Source organism: Crassostrea angulata, chromosome 7 (genome assembly GCF_025612915.1).
Source record: "Crassostrea angulata isolate pt1a10 chromosome 7, ASM2561291v2, whole genome shotgun sequence".
NCBI lineage: Eukaryota > Metazoa > Mollusca > Bivalvia > Ostreida > Ostreidae > Magallana > Magallana angulata.
Window position 1 is genome coordinate 56,112,002 of NC_069117.1, and position 17,116 is coordinate 56,129,117.

General features: G+C 34.0%; 3 protein-coding genes and 1 long non-coding RNA gene across 8 annotated transcripts; 2 read left to right on the forward strand and 2 right to left on the reverse strand.

Annotated features, from left to right (window-relative positions):
* Positions 1-838: 838 nt before the first annotated feature.
* Positions 839-12,201, reverse strand: LOC128193115 (uncharacterized). Its single transcript, XR_008244595.1, has 5 exons — positions 11,466-12,201; positions 10,490-10,567; positions 2,244-2,282; positions 2,041-2,115; positions 839-1,949 (listed from the first exon to the last, which is right to left on the reverse strand). It is a non-coding gene; the product is annotated as an uncharacterized LOC128193115 (long non-coding RNA).
* LOC128193112 (uncharacterized) lies at positions 5,081-9,049 on the forward strand. 5 transcript variants are annotated; one of them, XM_052866368.1, is made up of 10 exons: positions 5,081-5,262; positions 5,425-5,658; positions 5,871-6,013; positions 6,131-6,260; positions 6,736-6,873; positions 7,077-7,268; positions 7,503-7,664; positions 7,790-7,927; positions 8,032-8,110; positions 8,209-9,049. In XM_052866368.1, exons 1-10 carry the CDS (start codon positions 5,220-5,222, stop codon positions 8,957-8,959), a joined length of 2,010 nt encoding a protein of 669 aa, XP_052722328.1. In that variant the 5' UTR covers positions 5,081-5,219; the 3' UTR covers positions 8,960-9,049. The 5 variants fall into 5 exon arrangements, with proteins under 5 accessions (XP_052722328.1, XP_052722330.1, XP_052722326.1 ...); XM_052866370.1 differs by having other exon boundaries at positions 5,874-6,013; XM_052866366.1 differs by having other exon boundaries at positions 5,085-5,262; positions 5,425-5,667.
* LOC128193114 (RNA-binding protein 7-like) lies at positions 10,885-14,388 on the forward strand. Its single transcript, XM_052866372.1, has 3 exons — positions 10,885-11,064; positions 12,730-12,889; positions 12,978-14,388. The coding sequence occupies exons 1-3, from the start codon at positions 10,981-10,983 to the stop codon at positions 13,547-13,549; spliced, it is 816 nt and encodes a 271-aa protein (XP_052722332.1). The 5' UTR covers positions 10,885-10,980; the 3' UTR covers positions 13,550-14,388.
* A 658-nt stretch (positions 14,389-15,046) lies between these two features.
* LOC128193113 (uncharacterized) lies at positions 15,047-16,813 on the reverse strand. The gene is made up of 2 exons (XM_052866371.1): positions 16,641-16,813; positions 15,047-16,491 (listed from the first exon to the last, which is right to left on the reverse strand). The coding sequence occupies exon 2, from the start codon at positions 16,488-16,490 to the stop codon at positions 15,219-15,221; it is 1,272 nt and encodes a 423-aa protein (XP_052722331.1). The 5' UTR covers position 16,491; positions 16,641-16,813; the 3' UTR covers positions 15,047-15,218.
* Between the last annotated feature and the right edge of the window lie 303 nt (positions 16,814-17,116).

Here is a 17,116-nt window from a genome sequence, read left to right on the forward strand (position 1 = left end):
TTCATTATAACATTCTTCCTTATCATTGCCCACATAAATACCTTTACATTTAATAATTTTATTTGTTACTCTGATTCCATGAAGCTTTTCAAATTCTTCATATCTTCTAACAATATGCATTCATTTTTACTATTATTAATTTTTGACCCAGCACATCCTCAGAATGCTTTTATAACATCTAAAGTTTTCGAGATTTCGTCATTCAAAGATACTTTTAAACCATCTGCATTTTGTAAACTTTTAAGTGTAGAATACACTTTTCCAAATGTTAATAAAGTTGAAATTGTTCATGGTTTATGGTGTTTTTTTTCAAAGCGTATAGAATTTTATCACATTTATCATTAACTTGACAATAAAATTCTCCACAAAGAATTATGTTGCCATTTAAGCTATTTGTTTTTCATAAATGATTTTAATTTTGGTAAAAAGAACTTTGTCTGTTACTTATTACATTAGGATTGTGAACATTTATGCTTCAGAAAATTCCATGTACAATGTATTTATGATAGGAATATAGTTTTACAAGTTTGATTATATTCTTTGGGGTTTTTCTCTTTTGCTCTCCTATTTTTCTTCTTTTTTAGCTCTCTCTCTCTCTCTCTCTCTCTCTCTCTCAAGAAAATTTCTTTCACTTTGAGAATATTTATCTAATTTGCTATCATGTATTGTACACATGATGTGAATGGAAATTCAAATGAATTGAAAATATTGAAGCATAACCTCTAAACTGCAAAAGATTTATTATAAGCGACAAATACATGTATACAAGGTGTTTTAATTCTTTATTTCTGCATACAATTTTACATTTTAAAATTTCTATAACGTTTTAAAACAAATTCACAAGAAAATTGGTGGGTTTTGCTGACCAACAGAATTATTTTTAAAAAATGCATGCGTAATTTTAAATATTAAAGAATACTTTGTTCTTATGAGAGTATTTTTGTAAAATACAACCGATACAAAGTTACACTTGTTTAAATCCACATCCATGGTTCAATATTTGTTAATTTCATTACCATTGATAATTGCTAGCCAAAGGTTTGAGATATTTTTTCAGTTATATACATTACACTATTCTCTATACCATTATTTTATACCTAAACTGTTTATTGTCAATTTGTTAATCAATTCGATAATACTGAATGGTTTGAATTACAACTTTGAAAAGAACATTTAGGAGGCTGTTTGGTTAACAAATTGACATTCAGGTCTATCTAGCTTTAATTTTCAGATATAATTTGTTATGTTATTAACTTTTATATAGTAAAGAAAAAATCCATAAATTATAGCTTTTAACCTTGAGATTTTTTTTTAAATGTTTATAAACAACTCTCTAAAAGAAGATTTAAAAATATCTAAAAATGGCCATAACCATCCAGCCCCCTTAACAACATCAAATAAATACTCAGTATTAATTATTTTACTATTGCCAATTTGTTCAGTATTAATTATTTTACTATTGTCAATTTGTTTAGTATTAATTATTTTACTATTGTCAATTGTTCAGTATTATATTATTTCACTATTGTCAATTTGTTCAGTATTATATTAGTTTACTATTGTCAATTTGTTCAGTATTATATTATTTTACTATTTTCGATTTGTTATTCAATCAATATATTGCTAATACCTTATTTAACTAAACGAAATCAGGTTAAGAATGAGTTATTCTAAAGGCACGTGATATACGGTATTCGAATTTTTCCTAACAAAACACAAGTCAGGTATTCGTTTTTCGTAATTAATACATAATGCTTTTTCTTAGAATGTTCGTCTAAAATCCAAGGCGAAAATAGGTACTAGTATGGGTCTAAGTTCAGGACAAAACCGTGTACAGATACTCGAGTCCAAATTATTTTGAAGTGCAATTTGCAAACAAATTTGACATAAAAATTGTGATCTTCTCTGAGTAGGGTATCTGCGCAATGGTGGTACATAATTTCTTTGAACTGAAAAAAGATTTCGAAAAGTTAATAAATTTTTAAAATCTTACAATCTTAATCATGAAAAAAATCAAATTATGACTGATTAATGTATTACCCATTAAGGCACTTTGATCCGGTATCTTTGTACGTAGGGGTATGGAAAAACTATGAATTCTTCCGAATATGCTCACTGTTACAAAACAGATGTTTATTAACTATTTAAAGCGGTTCTTAATTTAAGTGTTGTTATCATAAATGGCCGAAAAAATTGACAAAACACATTTTATGACAGTATTTGTGAAATGTTTTAAACCTTACCACGATCTCCAGTTTTCCTCATCAATTGCGGGTATATCGCTACAAAATTGACCCAAATTAACAGAAAAATATATGTCTTCATTTTTCTAAAGATTTCTATACGCTGTCTGTGTTTTACCCGTATAATTTATAGTATAATGTTTCAGAAAAAATATGCTGATAAATCATAAATATCAGCAATCCGTCATTTCAAAAACTTTGCTTCTATTGATAGCAATTAATCTATCATTAATAGAGTATAAGAAAAATTTAATTGAGAGATCAAAGAATGCAAAATGAACACTCGATTCAAACCGGTCATGAATATTCTTTTTGAAATTCAGTTTGGGGTTGTTTTTTCGTCAATGCAATACTTTGATGAATAAGTTCGAACTATTAACAGATCTGTTGAGAACCGAATCTTCCCTGATAGATCTACATGTATTTAAGCATAATGAGTGACTGTAACTTTATTGCATATGTGGGGGTTTTTTTTTGGAGAAAACGTTCGACTGAAAAGGGAAAACATAACTTAAAACGTCATTGTTTCTAAATATCTTTTTAGTTCCCTACATTTAATCATCTTTATCAAGCTAATGCCAATTCAAAAAAGATTGTCCTATCTGTTACTGACAAAATGCATAGACCTATATTTAATTTCAAACGAATTAAAAATTCCATGATTGATCGGTAGTATGAAAAAAGTCTCAATCCACAGCTCCCCACATGCAGGTCGAACACAAATGAGGTTCCCGAACTTACATGGGATAGATAAAAGAATTATAATTCTCTGGGAGAAACATCGACGGTTTTTAAGAGTTTTTGTCTGCCTTTATCTTTTCAAAGAAAATTGTCAACAAAAAATAGTATGCTACCTGACAGAACTAATAATATCACACCTAGTATGGTACATGTATATAACAAAGTTCTTTTCAAGTGTAAGACTAAGAAATCAACTTAATCAAGTATCTATAAAATCCGATTAAAATCCTCAATATGTAGGAAAATAATATATTCAAGTATGAAATGATTAAAAAGAAGTATTAAAGATCAAATATTATAAATTCCGTTATCTTACTTGATGGATGACAAATTGTTTACCTTCTGAATACTAATTTAGTTGTTTCGTGTAAATCAATGTTTTCTGTTTATTTAAGGAATGGAAAATCCACTATATGTAGGACTGACGTTTATATAGAACTAAAGTTCATTCTAATTAGATGTGACATGAAATTTTCCCAGGTTTTTTTTCGCAATCCCAGATTGCAATTTTCATGAACTTCACCTAGGCCTTATCTTGTTCATATCCAAACGTTTTTGTGCTAAGCAGGTTTCATTTGCGATAGACATGCAAGGCAACTTTTTTTTAAACAAAAAATACTTTTAAGAGTTTGTATGAAGATAAAATACATTGTTTTTCAAATTCATCAGAAGCACAAGGAAAAGAATTTAAAGTCAACTTAAACGAGAAATATGTTTATTCAAAAAACATTAATGTTTTTGGAGGTATAAAGTCATTTATTGTTCAGTAACAGAAGATTACAATGTTTGTATATATTTAATTCAGGGATTCCACAACAAATACAAAATTTATTTCTTCGTTATTTGTTAATTGTTACAAAATTGTTCTTACATTTCAACAATTGTATTAAACTTTCTCTAATCCGCACAGCCTTAATCCCACCTGAGGCACGGCCAGAGATGGACAGTTTATCTCTTAACTGACTTTTGTGTATTTTATCTAACACTTTATCTTTCATCTTAATTTATTCTTTTCATGCATATTTGTTACTAAAATGTCACTAGTTACTCAATACTGTTTGATAATTGATTTTAATTATGGTCTTTTTTAATTCTTTCATTGAGTTATTTCATCGACTATGTTAGACTTTGAAACATATAAACTAGTAAACTACTGGTATCGTCAGTGGAATCAGATCGACCTTCGGTGCTGATGCATACCACACTCACGCAAAAGTCTGAAAACTATAACCCTTCTTGGTTTGTTGGAGGTATCATGAAGCTGGGTCCAACACCAAGAGATTATCTCAGGGTTGGCCCATTATTAATCCTGTACGGCAGGTGGCGTCCATTAATACATCTGCATTGATATTAAATACGAAACCAGGACATATAAAATAGTCAAAGAGAAACAACTCTCGTTGCAAGAATTAAATTCCAAAGAGATAAAAAAGAAAGCCAGCACTCAGCCCTATGTGTGAAAAGGAGAATCGTGAAAAATATTCACAGTCTTACTACCGAATACTACAACTTTGAACAACAAAAAGAAAACGTGCATTAAATCCAAACTATCGGGAGCCAATTGATTAAAGTGTTGATCTATAGAATGTCTCTAAGATGATAATAAATCATATGTGTGTATCTTAAGAATTTTAATGCAGATACTAGTTTTATTTTCTGCTTATTCTTTTATAACGCATGAGGAAAAAACTTATCGTACATAACAAACTATAGGTCATTACAAATGAAAAGCTGTTCGTCTGTAGCACTTCTCTGTTTGAATCTTTTATTCTATTGGATCTGAATTAAGGTATCCAATCCATATTAGCACTTTATTTTCTAGCATTGAATATTGAGTATTCAGCCCATGCATATATGTATATGTTATGTATCCTGATTTATTGCATTAGAAGCTATTATGGATCGAAAACTATAAACGAACAGATTTTGAATGTTTTGCTTTAAAGTTCACCGAAGAGGAAGTCATAATCTTTTATTTCCTCTGGGCTTAAGATTGAAAAAAAAATATTAATAAATTTTAACAAGACCTGGTGTTTGAGTCAGTTGATCAGTCGACATCATACCATCAGTAAGCTACCTTAGTTCCCCGGCGGTCATAATGAACTCTTCTGAAGTACACCCCTCTACTTCTTACTCTGCTACTACTACTTAAGTACGTTTCCCCTCATTAGCGGGCCATTTATTGATACATTTCCGGCTTACTTTTAATGTGAATTTTCATTCTGTTCAGAGGAGATGGAGATTTTGACATTTCTTGTACTATTTTGTTTTTCTAAAGGTAGGTTTTTCTTGCAGCACTTTAAATCAAATGTAGTTGATTTTCCATATAGAATATGAAAAGCAACATACTTTAATTTATATAACCTTAGATTTCTTTCTTGTTTGATAAGTAAAAAGATATACAAGCTCTTGCAGTTATTTTGTATATATTTCCCATCAGCGCGGGCACAGCTGGAGGCATTTTACCATCCATTGTCTTGGTCAACAGCAAAATCAAAATGTGGGGATAGGGGAGGTTATCTCGCTCAGTTACAAACTTCATCAAAGGTGATAGACCTGACACGGTTGGACGCTGTATTCCGTCCAGAGGCCATATACTGGGTCGGCGGTCATCTCCAAGACAATGGTTGGAATCTCTATGACAACCGGTGTCACAATAACCAAAGTAACCCAGGTACGCCAGGTCAGTCAATTGGTTTGTTCCATCATCCATTTTATGATCAAATGCATCATTGTCTTCATTATCAACCACCACCTTAAACCTTTTCCAGTTTACAGCAAAATCAACCTCTATACTCTTACTCCTTACTGGTTTCATACTGTATCGATAAAAAAGTTTTGATAAGTTCACTGATACAAATTCATTTCATATTGTTTTGTCTCTAGTAGATGGCAGACCATCAAAAGAATTGATCGTTTACAAGGGCTGCTTTCGATCTACCCTTATTAAGGGAGGAATTCCACTGAAAAATATCAACGCCAGAGACTGTTTTGAACAATGTGGTTGGACGGGAACAGTTGGCCTATACGTATGATACAGTCATGAACTCAGATACATACAAATACTTGATCGTATTATTCGGGTTATACTTGAAGCAATGTTGATACTGAGAGAATATATTGAAGTGTGAAGTTCTTCGTTTCAGAGTACGATGTGTTTGTGTGACCATCATTTACACCAGCTGACGCGTCTCCCAGAGGCTGACTGTGACATTCGATGTACTCGCTGTGACACTGACACTTGTGGTGGAATAAAGGGCGTGTCTGTATATAGCTGTAAGTGGAGCACTGCGAGCAACCTCTCACGTTCACACTGACACTCAGAGAGTTACATAAGAGGAAATGACATGCATAACAATAGTATTCATATCAACTGATCACTTGGGTTTTGAGACGTTCACAGCGGAATATATCTTACTTTTTACAGATAATTGTTAGTAAAGATAAGTCTGCGTCTGGTAATACCTTTTTGTATTGATTACGAAAAAGTTATACACATGTAGAATTTTTACACCCTTTTAATTCTTTCTCCTATGATGAAATCATAATAACGAGTTCATATTTTTATACTGTCTAGTAAGATAGCGCATTAATTATGCACTTTTATAATCGATGTCTTTTCAAAACTAGTAGATGTTAATTGATACTTTTCCTATTTTAGACCGTCAAGGGCAAACAAGTTATGCATATCAACAATGGATGTTTATTGTTAATCAAATTAACTTTTTTTTCATTAAAACCGTTTTTAAAGACAAAAAGAGTGTGATAGAAATCGTAGGGAACCAAACGGACGGGGAAATGTGTGCCTACATCCATATAGATCAGTCAGGGGAGAGGACCATGCGGCCCGCGGACTGTCTCACTCACCTGAAGTACCTCTGTCGATTTGGTAATGATTGAAAAACCAAAGGGATATTAGTCTATGAATGACATGTATTTATATACAAATATTTTTATGATATATAAATACATTTGGGGGAGGGGGAGGGGGTCGATTGGTTTTGTAATATTACTTGGCTAACTTTGCAAGAAAAAGGTGTTACTATATCAGACCAGTGAAATATTCCAACTATGCTGCAATGTTCTTTGTAGACAGCAATTCATACTGCGGCGGCAGCACCCACTGCTTCCGGCCGTCCTTCACTCCAGACACGTGGTCCAAGGCTTGGAAGACCTGTCATTCCCTGAACGGAAGCCTAGCGTCTATCAACATTGACGATGATCTACCGACTGGAAAGTTCTGGGTGGCCATCAAAAAGGACGTTCAATGGCGGTGGTTGGATGGTATATTGTTCGTGGTTGCATTTCTCATTTCAAGTTATTCAGTTCGTCCTAAATATTACATCTGTCAAAGCAAATAGCTGATTGATATTCAAACTGTGACTTTGACTTACACGCGTATTTTAAACTGAAAAATACCTATATACAAGACGAAATTAAGAATATGGAAAATCATGACTAATGCAACACAACTAGACGTTGTAGCTCCATGCGTTTATTCAGGGTGTTCTGTTTCAGGTAGCTTGATTTCACCATCTCAGCTGACCACGTGGACAGTTTCAGGAAGTTCCGTAACAAAATCTACCGGAAGCTGTTTAGCACTCCGTGTTTCCTCCAAAGACGAGGCCATATTGACGACGGTTCCATGTAACAGGACACTCGGGTTCCTTTGTCAGTATGGTATGCAAAAAGAGAACTTACTTTTTAAAATTTGGTTTTTTGTAATTATGGTTGGAGGTTCGGTTTCTACTGCTTGTTGTAAAGGTATTTGAGGCTAATACAATAGTGTATGTTCGTACTTGAAGGATCCCTGAAGAAAGAGGAATTCCTCTCCACGTCCATTGATCTGAATGTTGTAGTGAATAACACCGATCCATACAACACCACCTCAGCTGGACAGGAACCAAAGAGAGAAAAGTTACTTCTTACAAGTAAGTGTGCCGGTAAGTTTTCATTTCATCAATCTTATGTGTTTATCCTAACGCTATGTATTGTAACTACATGCACTGAACCATCAACAGTGGATAATTGTGCATATTTATTCCAGTTTTGTATCTGGGGATCGGGGTTGTGTCTGGAGTAGCCTTTGTGTTTGCAATTGGCGTTTTCATTTATATGGCAAGGCGGTATGTAAAGTACATTTACTAAATTGGTTCTAAGAAACGAAAATATTGCGCAAGTTAGAATTGCAAATCATATGTATGTATATTAATTTTGATTTCAGGTGTTGTGTATCAAATTCGGATTTTAAGCCTTTGAAATCTTATAACCAAAAACCAGAAATAATTCATTGCAAAGAACTTGGAGAATGGCGAAACGATGTTGATGTACGCCATGGCGCAAGAAGAGAGGTGCGACCTGAAAGTGAAATTCTAGGGGAATGGCCGAAGGAGGGAGAAACGCTGGGAGACTGGCACAGAACAGAGGAAAAGATGGTGGAAGTGCGTAGTGGGGGTGACCTAGTGTATGACGTTCCCTCGGAAAATCGAAACGAGGCTCTTTTCAGACAAAACCAGCGAATCATCAAGCAAGGTTCGTGGCGATGTGGTAACGAGTTACATGTACAGGTACCAAGGAAAACTTCCACAGGGTCCTGGCGTGAGGGTCGTCTAAAGGAGCGACCTGTGATGGGCTGTGAAATTCTAAACACGTACCCTAGTCAGGAACGGGATTTCCGGGATATAAGCTATGCCATCCACAGAGGCCAAAACGATTACCAGAGGCGTCAAAGAGAAAACGGCAACGTCATCATAGACACGGACTACGAGGAAAGGGACCTCGACATGAGACTACGTCAGCCGATGCCCCCGCCGCCCGCCAACGAGGTGTTCCTAGCAGACACGTACAGCTTTCCTGTGAGGAACAGACAGTCCGCCGGTGAAATCCACATGGATCCCAACGAACTGTACGCCACGGTTCACAGGGCCGTGTATAGAGATGAAGATAACGCCGATCAAATGGTGTCAATGGTGTGAAGCATCTGCATGAATAGTAGTATTACCCGATCTAACTTATGTTCAATTTATTCGTGTAAAGTAACAGTAATAAACTCATTATTTGAATCATTTTGTGATTTGTTACATTTATGAATATAATATGCGGTATTATTTATTTTTTTATTGGTGGCTGCATACAAAATTATAATTTATGTTTGTTCTTTCCCAAAGACCATGACCATAATCATGATTATACTGAAAATATTGAACTACTACATTCCTAGCTAAATGCTAAATAAATTGTTTTAATTAATTTTTTCAGCATCAATATAAATAGCATTCGATGTGTACTCAGTTTTACTATCTAAATTTATAAAGGCACTTTAAAAGTGTTTAATATCTAAATAATTATAAATATTGAATTTTAATCTGGCACGTAGCATCGTTTATGAAAGTGTTGGGGATGCAAACGTCCTAAATCTTGACAAGCGATTTCAAAAAAAAAAATCTTATTCGCCAATGTTCAAAATCCTAATCCGTTAGGGATGGAGGACGGGAGCAAATTTTCCTATATCTTTTTACGTACTCCCAAAAAAGGTAGGGGACAACGCCTCCTTAAATAAATTTATACATTGTATATGCTTTACGAAAATTGTTTGTTGACAGAAAAAGTGGGGAGGGGGCACCTACTTCTTTGTGTTCATTCGGCAACGAAGATGGCAGATTTTAGCAAAACTGACGGTAAATAAGTCTGGACTTTGTAATGAATTTCAACTTCTCATTGTCATATAATGATGCTAGAAATGAAGCCAGTTTTTCTGCGCGTTTGATGAATACTTGATGTTTATAGTCTGATCTGTTTAGCGTTCGATTTAATACTTTTACTTTTTTTTATGATTCTTAACGATAATACACATATTACCTCTCAATGAGCAGGCACGTAGCATCGAAAGTGGGGGTGGGGGCAGACTCATCCAAAAAATCTTGGCAAGCAAAGGGGAAAAAAAGGGGGGAGGCAACTTCCCAAAATCTTCAAAATCCTAATGGGGGGGGGTAGTATATCTATAACTCCAATCTCCTCATTTTCATTCCAATTTTTTACATACTACCAAAAAAGGAGGGGGGGGGGACTCCAGGATAATTCACTTTTTAATATGTAATTTTCAGAAAATTATTTCCTACGAGAAAAAGTGAGGAGGGCAGCCCCCCCCCCCTCCGATGCCACGTGCCTGATGAGGTACAATAAGGTACAATTGAAATCGATTAGGAAAAAATTTACAAGGTTTTTTTTCATTGGAAAGCCATCTCTTTTACCAAGAGTTCAGATTTTACAGAAACAAAATCAGATTCCTTTCGGAAACCCTTTATAATGGGTAAGTCTAATATCTTTTCTATTCGAAATTATCCCTGAATACCTAGCACAATTTTTTACCGCTATCATGCTTGGGTATTTTCATGTCGTTTAATTTGAAGTACAAATTAGAAGGAAAATGATCTTTGGATCCCCCTTCCCCGGAAATATCTCATTTTGAGCATGGTCACGGTATTTTCAAACTGAAATATTCTTACCTGTTCTATAACGAGGACTGGGTGGTCTTGGCCATTTTACTACACTGTACATCAATCTTTTTTTTTTCATCAGAAGAGCTTGGATATGAAAATAGGAAAACATTTTAGTCGGCTTCACTTTTCTAGACTGATTTAATATGAACCGACAAACACTCTACTGTACGTAACTTTTGTCAAATGATTTTTTAATAACATATAATTTTGCATTAGGCTACTCAGTCGATATTCAGCAATAGCTAAACAAATGATTTCAGTTATTCATTCAGTTAGGATACACTTACGTCGTGTCTTCTTTTTTCGGAATTTTAAAATCTACTTAGATATTTTTTAGCATACTATCTTTACTCTTAGTCATTGTAAAGTTTATTATAGTGCAAATTTTGGACTGCGCTATTCAAAACTATTGTGAACATTGATTATTGAAAAAAAGTAAAGAGAAAGTTCACTTCACAAAATCATCTTCGATATATCTTTGATCATACGTGACAGTGATGGACAGCCGCAACAGAATGCTATGGGTGGGGAATTTATCAGAAAGAACAAAAGAAGAAATACTGTACGAGTTATTCTTACAGGTAATGGGGTTTTTTTTTCCCAAAGAGATTTAATAATGATTTATTTCCACGGTCTACAATTTTTTAACAGCCTTATATCCTAAACTTCCACTTCTGTAAGCTAATATGTTTTGCGGCACGACTGTAGGGGCGAGCGTTGCTTATGATTAGATATGTATACATACATATCATCATACGAGAGACATAAATATTTATAAATACCTCTTGGTTCAGACGATTTTCATTCAATAGTAGGGAAAAACCCCAAGATTTACCTTTGATTTCACAGTAATTACAGTTAGAGTTATTTCCCCTTATTTAACATGATTGTGACAACAGAGTTCACGGTGGTTTAGTGTCGCCTGGCTCTTTAAAAACTCCCCTGATAATTAAAACTACATGTAATTTACTGTTTTATTTACCTTAAGGTCGGACGACACGTTCCTCAAGCATCTTTTTTGTGTCTCCTAGTTATAAAGAGTTCCAATAAAAGTAATTTGGGCTTCCATTCTTTTCTCTGCTCTTCTACAATTGAAGAAAAAATTGTAATTTGTTTATTTATAAAAAGTTGCAGTAAAAATGAAAAAAGTTATATTGAGGAACATGCCATCTGACCTTAAAAAACGACACTCATTTTATCTGGTTCTCAAAAGTTTAACTTTGATTCTTGGGAGAACTTGAGAACGCCATTTGCAATGCTTGGAATTGAATTGTGGGCCGAAATTTACTGATCCCAAAAAATTCTGATGGATCAATGTGCAAGAAAACCTATGTTTAATATGTCACTCGATTGTATTTGAAAGTGAACAAAGATTAAAGGGTTGGATGTTGCATATCCGTGTACGCTGTGTCAGCAGTATATTTACAATGTACATAATCATTAATTATTTTTATCTTGCTTGTTCTCGTGAGAGTGTGAAATTGGAAACCATATTTACAGGGAACTGCTAGTCTGATAAAAGCAGCCCATTACTGGTCTCTGAGTAACTGATGCCAAAAAAATCAGTTGAATGAAAGTGCAGCTGGTTCAAGTTCTTTATTTGCACATGTCTTGCTGGTAGAGCTTGCTTCACTTGCTTTATCAAGTGAATCTGAAACAGTAATGCCCAGACATTCATCAATTATTTTACAAAATTTTATTACTAAAATTTGACTGTGAATTATCTCTCTTTGACCAAACAATTTGTTTTGTTTTTGTAAAAGTTAATATGATTATCTTTATAAATAACAATAAATTATCCAAATTAGACTACTTTCAAAAACTTTGTTTTAATTTAGGCATTGAAACAATACTATCTAAACATTACTATATCCTTTTACCTCCCCTTTTTCAACATATTTAGGTAGATAACATTTTTGATTTGAAAAGCTACAGAACTGTAACTTTTCTGGAAAAATCAGGTTGAATCAATACCCCATAAATTTAAGTTTTTTGCTTATTCAGAACTTTAGTTCTATAGGGCTTGTCAACATAAATGTTCTTGAAGAGCTTTTAAAACAATAGCTATCATATATATGGAATCATCGTTGTTCATGGTTACAACTCCATCTGGTTTATTAATATACCGGTAATAAGAAAAGTACAACTACACAACTACCTGGTAGTGTTGTTTGTGCATTTAGATGTTACTTTTCACCGTACATTTTCAAAATATTTACCGTACATGTTAAATCTTGTATTTATAGGCTGGGCCACTTGAAAAAGTAACAATTCCTGTTAAAGATGGTCGTCCTCAAAAGTTTGGTTTTGTGACATTCAAACATGAATGTTCTGTGCCATACGCCATTCAGTTATTAGATGGGATCAGAGTTTGGGGAAATCCCCTCAGGTTACAGCCAAGAACAGGTCAGTTTAGTCTTGAAAAATTTTGAGAAATATTTCAGAATTATTGATACTTTTAATTCTTTTTAATTCACATATGTAAATGTTTCAGGTGCTACACCAACTCTGTCACTTAACAACAGCCCAGCAGAAAATATTCCAAGTGGTTCTCAAGGTCAATTTAATCAAAGTCCTACCGCATATAATCAAAGTCCCTCTATGCAAAGAGGAAATACTTGGCCTAGTTCAAGAAATCAACATGACGGAAGAGAATTTCCAAGCCCAGGGAACAGGGATCATCAAGGTCATGGAAGTAGGGATCATCAAGGTCATGGCGGAAGGGATTATCAAGGTCATGGAGGAAGGGATATTCAAGGTCAAGGAGGGTCACACAGCAGAGGCAACAGTAAATGGGATAATAGATTCGATGAGTCTCGAAACATGGAACATATTCCACTGCAAGGGAATTCACACTTTAACAACAGCCCTCAAGAGATGAAACCCAGGGATCTCAGAGACCAGGATTACTATAATGAAAAGAGAGAGAGACTTATGACTAAACAGAAAGCCAGTTTAGATGTTCATCGACATAGACATGAAAGAAGGGGGCATGATCACATGCAAAACCCGTACGATAGAGGGGGCCGCCAGCAACCCTGGCAGTCTAGGCCCTATAGACATTGATTATGATGTGAAATACAAGAACTGTTGGCAGCATGTCATCATTGGAGTAATTATAACTTTCATTTCTTCACAGTGAGAAGCAAAATTCTACAATAGATGTCACAAAATATATTTATAACTTTCATATAAAAACTTTCATATGTTTTTATGGTACAGTAAAAGCAGAAATATTTGTTTATGATTAAATTTCATGTACACATGTATTATTTTTTAAAACATTCATTAATAATATCCCATGCAAAATATTTATTTGGTTCTTCATTTTGTGACAATGAAATTATATAGATCTCAAAGACACCAATCTATATCAGAGATCAACAAAAATTTACACCCATAAATATTTATGCACTTTTCATAGGTGTGCCTACTTATTTTAGTTGAGCTTTTTTTTAACACTGCATTAAGATCAGTCATAATTTATACTCATTAGTTTGACCCCAAGTAAATGATGTTATTTAAAGTGATCATTTTACTTGTCACAAAATAGCTCTCGTCTCATACTGCCAGTTTTAATCTTTTATTTTAGTTGATTAGAGTATCAGCAACCTAGAATACATTGGGTGTTTTTGATTTTTGTTTATTTTTTACATTCAACAATTAAAACATCAGACCTGAGAGTGGCACTGGATATAATAGTCTTCTCATAGATTTTAACGGAAGTATAATGCCACATAAACTGATATGTACACATTTCTAAAAGACTTGTACCGGTATATTTGATGTTAATGTCTTCAGCAGAAATTCAGATTAATTCGTATGAAAATTAAACATTACTCATTTGTGTCTTGTCTTTGAATCATTTTATATGCATTTGAATAAAAAATCATTTATGTAGCAAGTGTGCACATTTTTGTATTACAGGTACTATATGATTAGATCATATCAAGCAGTATAATGACCTCTAGCTAACTCTACAATGCTCAGCACATGTGAAATACATGCAGTTATTCAACCAAGCTTAGCTTTTAAAGGGACCCCAACACATTTGTGATAAAAATTTATTTTTATTTCTTATGTTTAAAATTGCTTACTCATGCATTTTGATTGTTTGACAAAATTTAGAATGTTAAAAGTCAAGTTACAAGTGAGATACAAAGATAAGAAATCATGGTTAAGTAAACAAAGCTCGAGTCTTATATTTGTTTACAAATAATTATTAAGTACAGAAATTACCATTTCTTTGACAAAATGACTGACAAGTTAAACTGACTTTGTGTTCATAAATAATATTAACAAAATTAAGCCACATTAGATTGAAATTCATACCATTATCACAAATATGCAATCAATAACAAGACTCGAGTTTTGTTTAGATAACAATTTAAAGAATTTTAAACTCTGTATCTTTTTTGTAACTCGTATGTATTTGACTTTCAAATTTTGACGAATGATTAAAAATATCCATATTTACTTTTCATAATTTGAGAATTTTCTGCTTAAATTGCATCCAAGTCCCTTTAATGAATTTTACCAAATCAGAAATAACTACACTCTACGTACATTATTATGAATAATTTATTGATAACAAGAACAATACTGTACAAAATACTACCACTGCTTGTAGTCGTGCTGAACAAAAATATAGAATACAGGTGCTTTGAATTTTGGCACATAATGAAATATAGGTACAAGTACATTCAAATTATATTGCACAAACAGGAAATTGAAATTAAACAACTTCCTCTGTAAGATCCACTGCCCCCTGTATTCCCATCATTCGAGGTGGAGGAACACCACAGTTACATTTCTTGTCAACGGACGCAATCCTGTCGTAATGATTGCCATTGGTGTGGCACAGGGTAAGATAGCACCGATCATACACTGATGCCTCCTTGTACGAGAATCTTGGCGAGAAAAGAAGCCATCTGTAAACTTCACCCGTGTGGTCAGGAGAAAGGACGTACACATCTCGCTGTAGTAGGGTCGCAGCTACATATATTTCTGTCTGCGTGGCCCATGTTCCAGGCTTTCGCATTGATTTAATATGTTCATGCACAGATCCATCAATGAACTGTTCAAATTCCCTTGGGAACTTCTCCAATAAATCAACCACCGCTTGGCGGAGCTCGCTGTGACATGACTCCGATTCATATATGACTTTACTAAGAGATCTGAAGAAACAATTTCCATCGCCTTCAATATAGTCTATACATCTGTTTTCTTTCTTCAGGATTGTCCTGATGATATCATAAGCTGGATAGCTAGGAGTTGGAAGTATATTTGAAGAACTAGAACTTTTAGTGGATGTCTCAGGTTGAGTCGTGCTTCCATCACACCCAAAGAAGTCACACAGATCTTGATAATCAACAGCTTCTTCTAATGAATCTACTTCTATACACTCTGGTTTACTCTGACCAGTCTCAAGTGTTGACTTGTAATCACAGGCTTTCTCTAATTCTTCATCTGCTGTATGACTAACACCAATTTTGGGCTTTTTTATATTTGTTACAGCCTGCAAAGATCCAGCACATGTGCCTGGTATAGAAGATCTGAATTCGTCTGCCTTGGCGTCCTGACTTTTCTTAATGGACCTGGACAAACTTTTACGACGGCTCTTTGTGGACACACCACTATTATTGATATCACAGGATTCATCATCAGACAAGTAAAGGAAAGCTGGGCTTGTCTCCTCTAGCTGTTTTCTGTCTTTCTTCAACTTTTTATAGGTGTTGGACGTTTTGGAAGCCTCTTTATCCTGCCGAATGACTGGTTCCCAAAAATCCTCCGGAATATCTCCATCAAAATCACTGAACGCTGATCTGTTATCTGTAGCCCGATTCTGTCTGAAAGTATGGAGAGATGAAAATGGGTCAAACTGGACCGGAATCTCTCTCACAGCAGCATCATAATTTTGCCTTCGTCTGTGAAATAAGTCAAATCCAAAAGGTGGATCCGAGAAAAAATCCGAATATTGTGGAAATCTCATGATGTCAACTCTCATTCTGAAAAAAGACATTGCAAATATTCAGCCAATTGCAATTTATTATGGTTATTTGCAACTTTTACATAAAAATACTTCGATTCTACCATTTCTAAGCTGTTCATGATAATGATCTGGCGACCAACTGACAAAATAATTTACTTCACTTACCTTAACAAATTTGGTGAATGACAACGATACACCTAAATTATCCTATGATCGTGATTCAAACTGACTAAGCGAATTCAGTAACCCGTCACGTTTATCTAATTCATTGTTTACATTCTTGAACCTTCGTGAATCATCATCGAACCGACTTCCTGTGTTGTTGTTTGAAGAGTTCATTCCCTTTAGTTCATTGTTGATTGTGACGTCATCCTCCTTGTTTCAACAATAATTGTTTGTTTCGCTTATGACGTCGCAGTTGAATGTTGTTTTTTTTACGATGTAACTCATAACAAAGTTTTTATTTATAAAAAAGTTGATCTTAAAAAAATAAATAGGTGATTGGTGAGCTAGCACTGACCGTAGCTGTATTTTTATACATACAAAGGTATGATGCGCCGTTTTAATATTTTTGAGGTATTTTCTAATCAAAAAATAAATATTTTTATATTATTGATATGAAAAAAATAATTCTTGATATC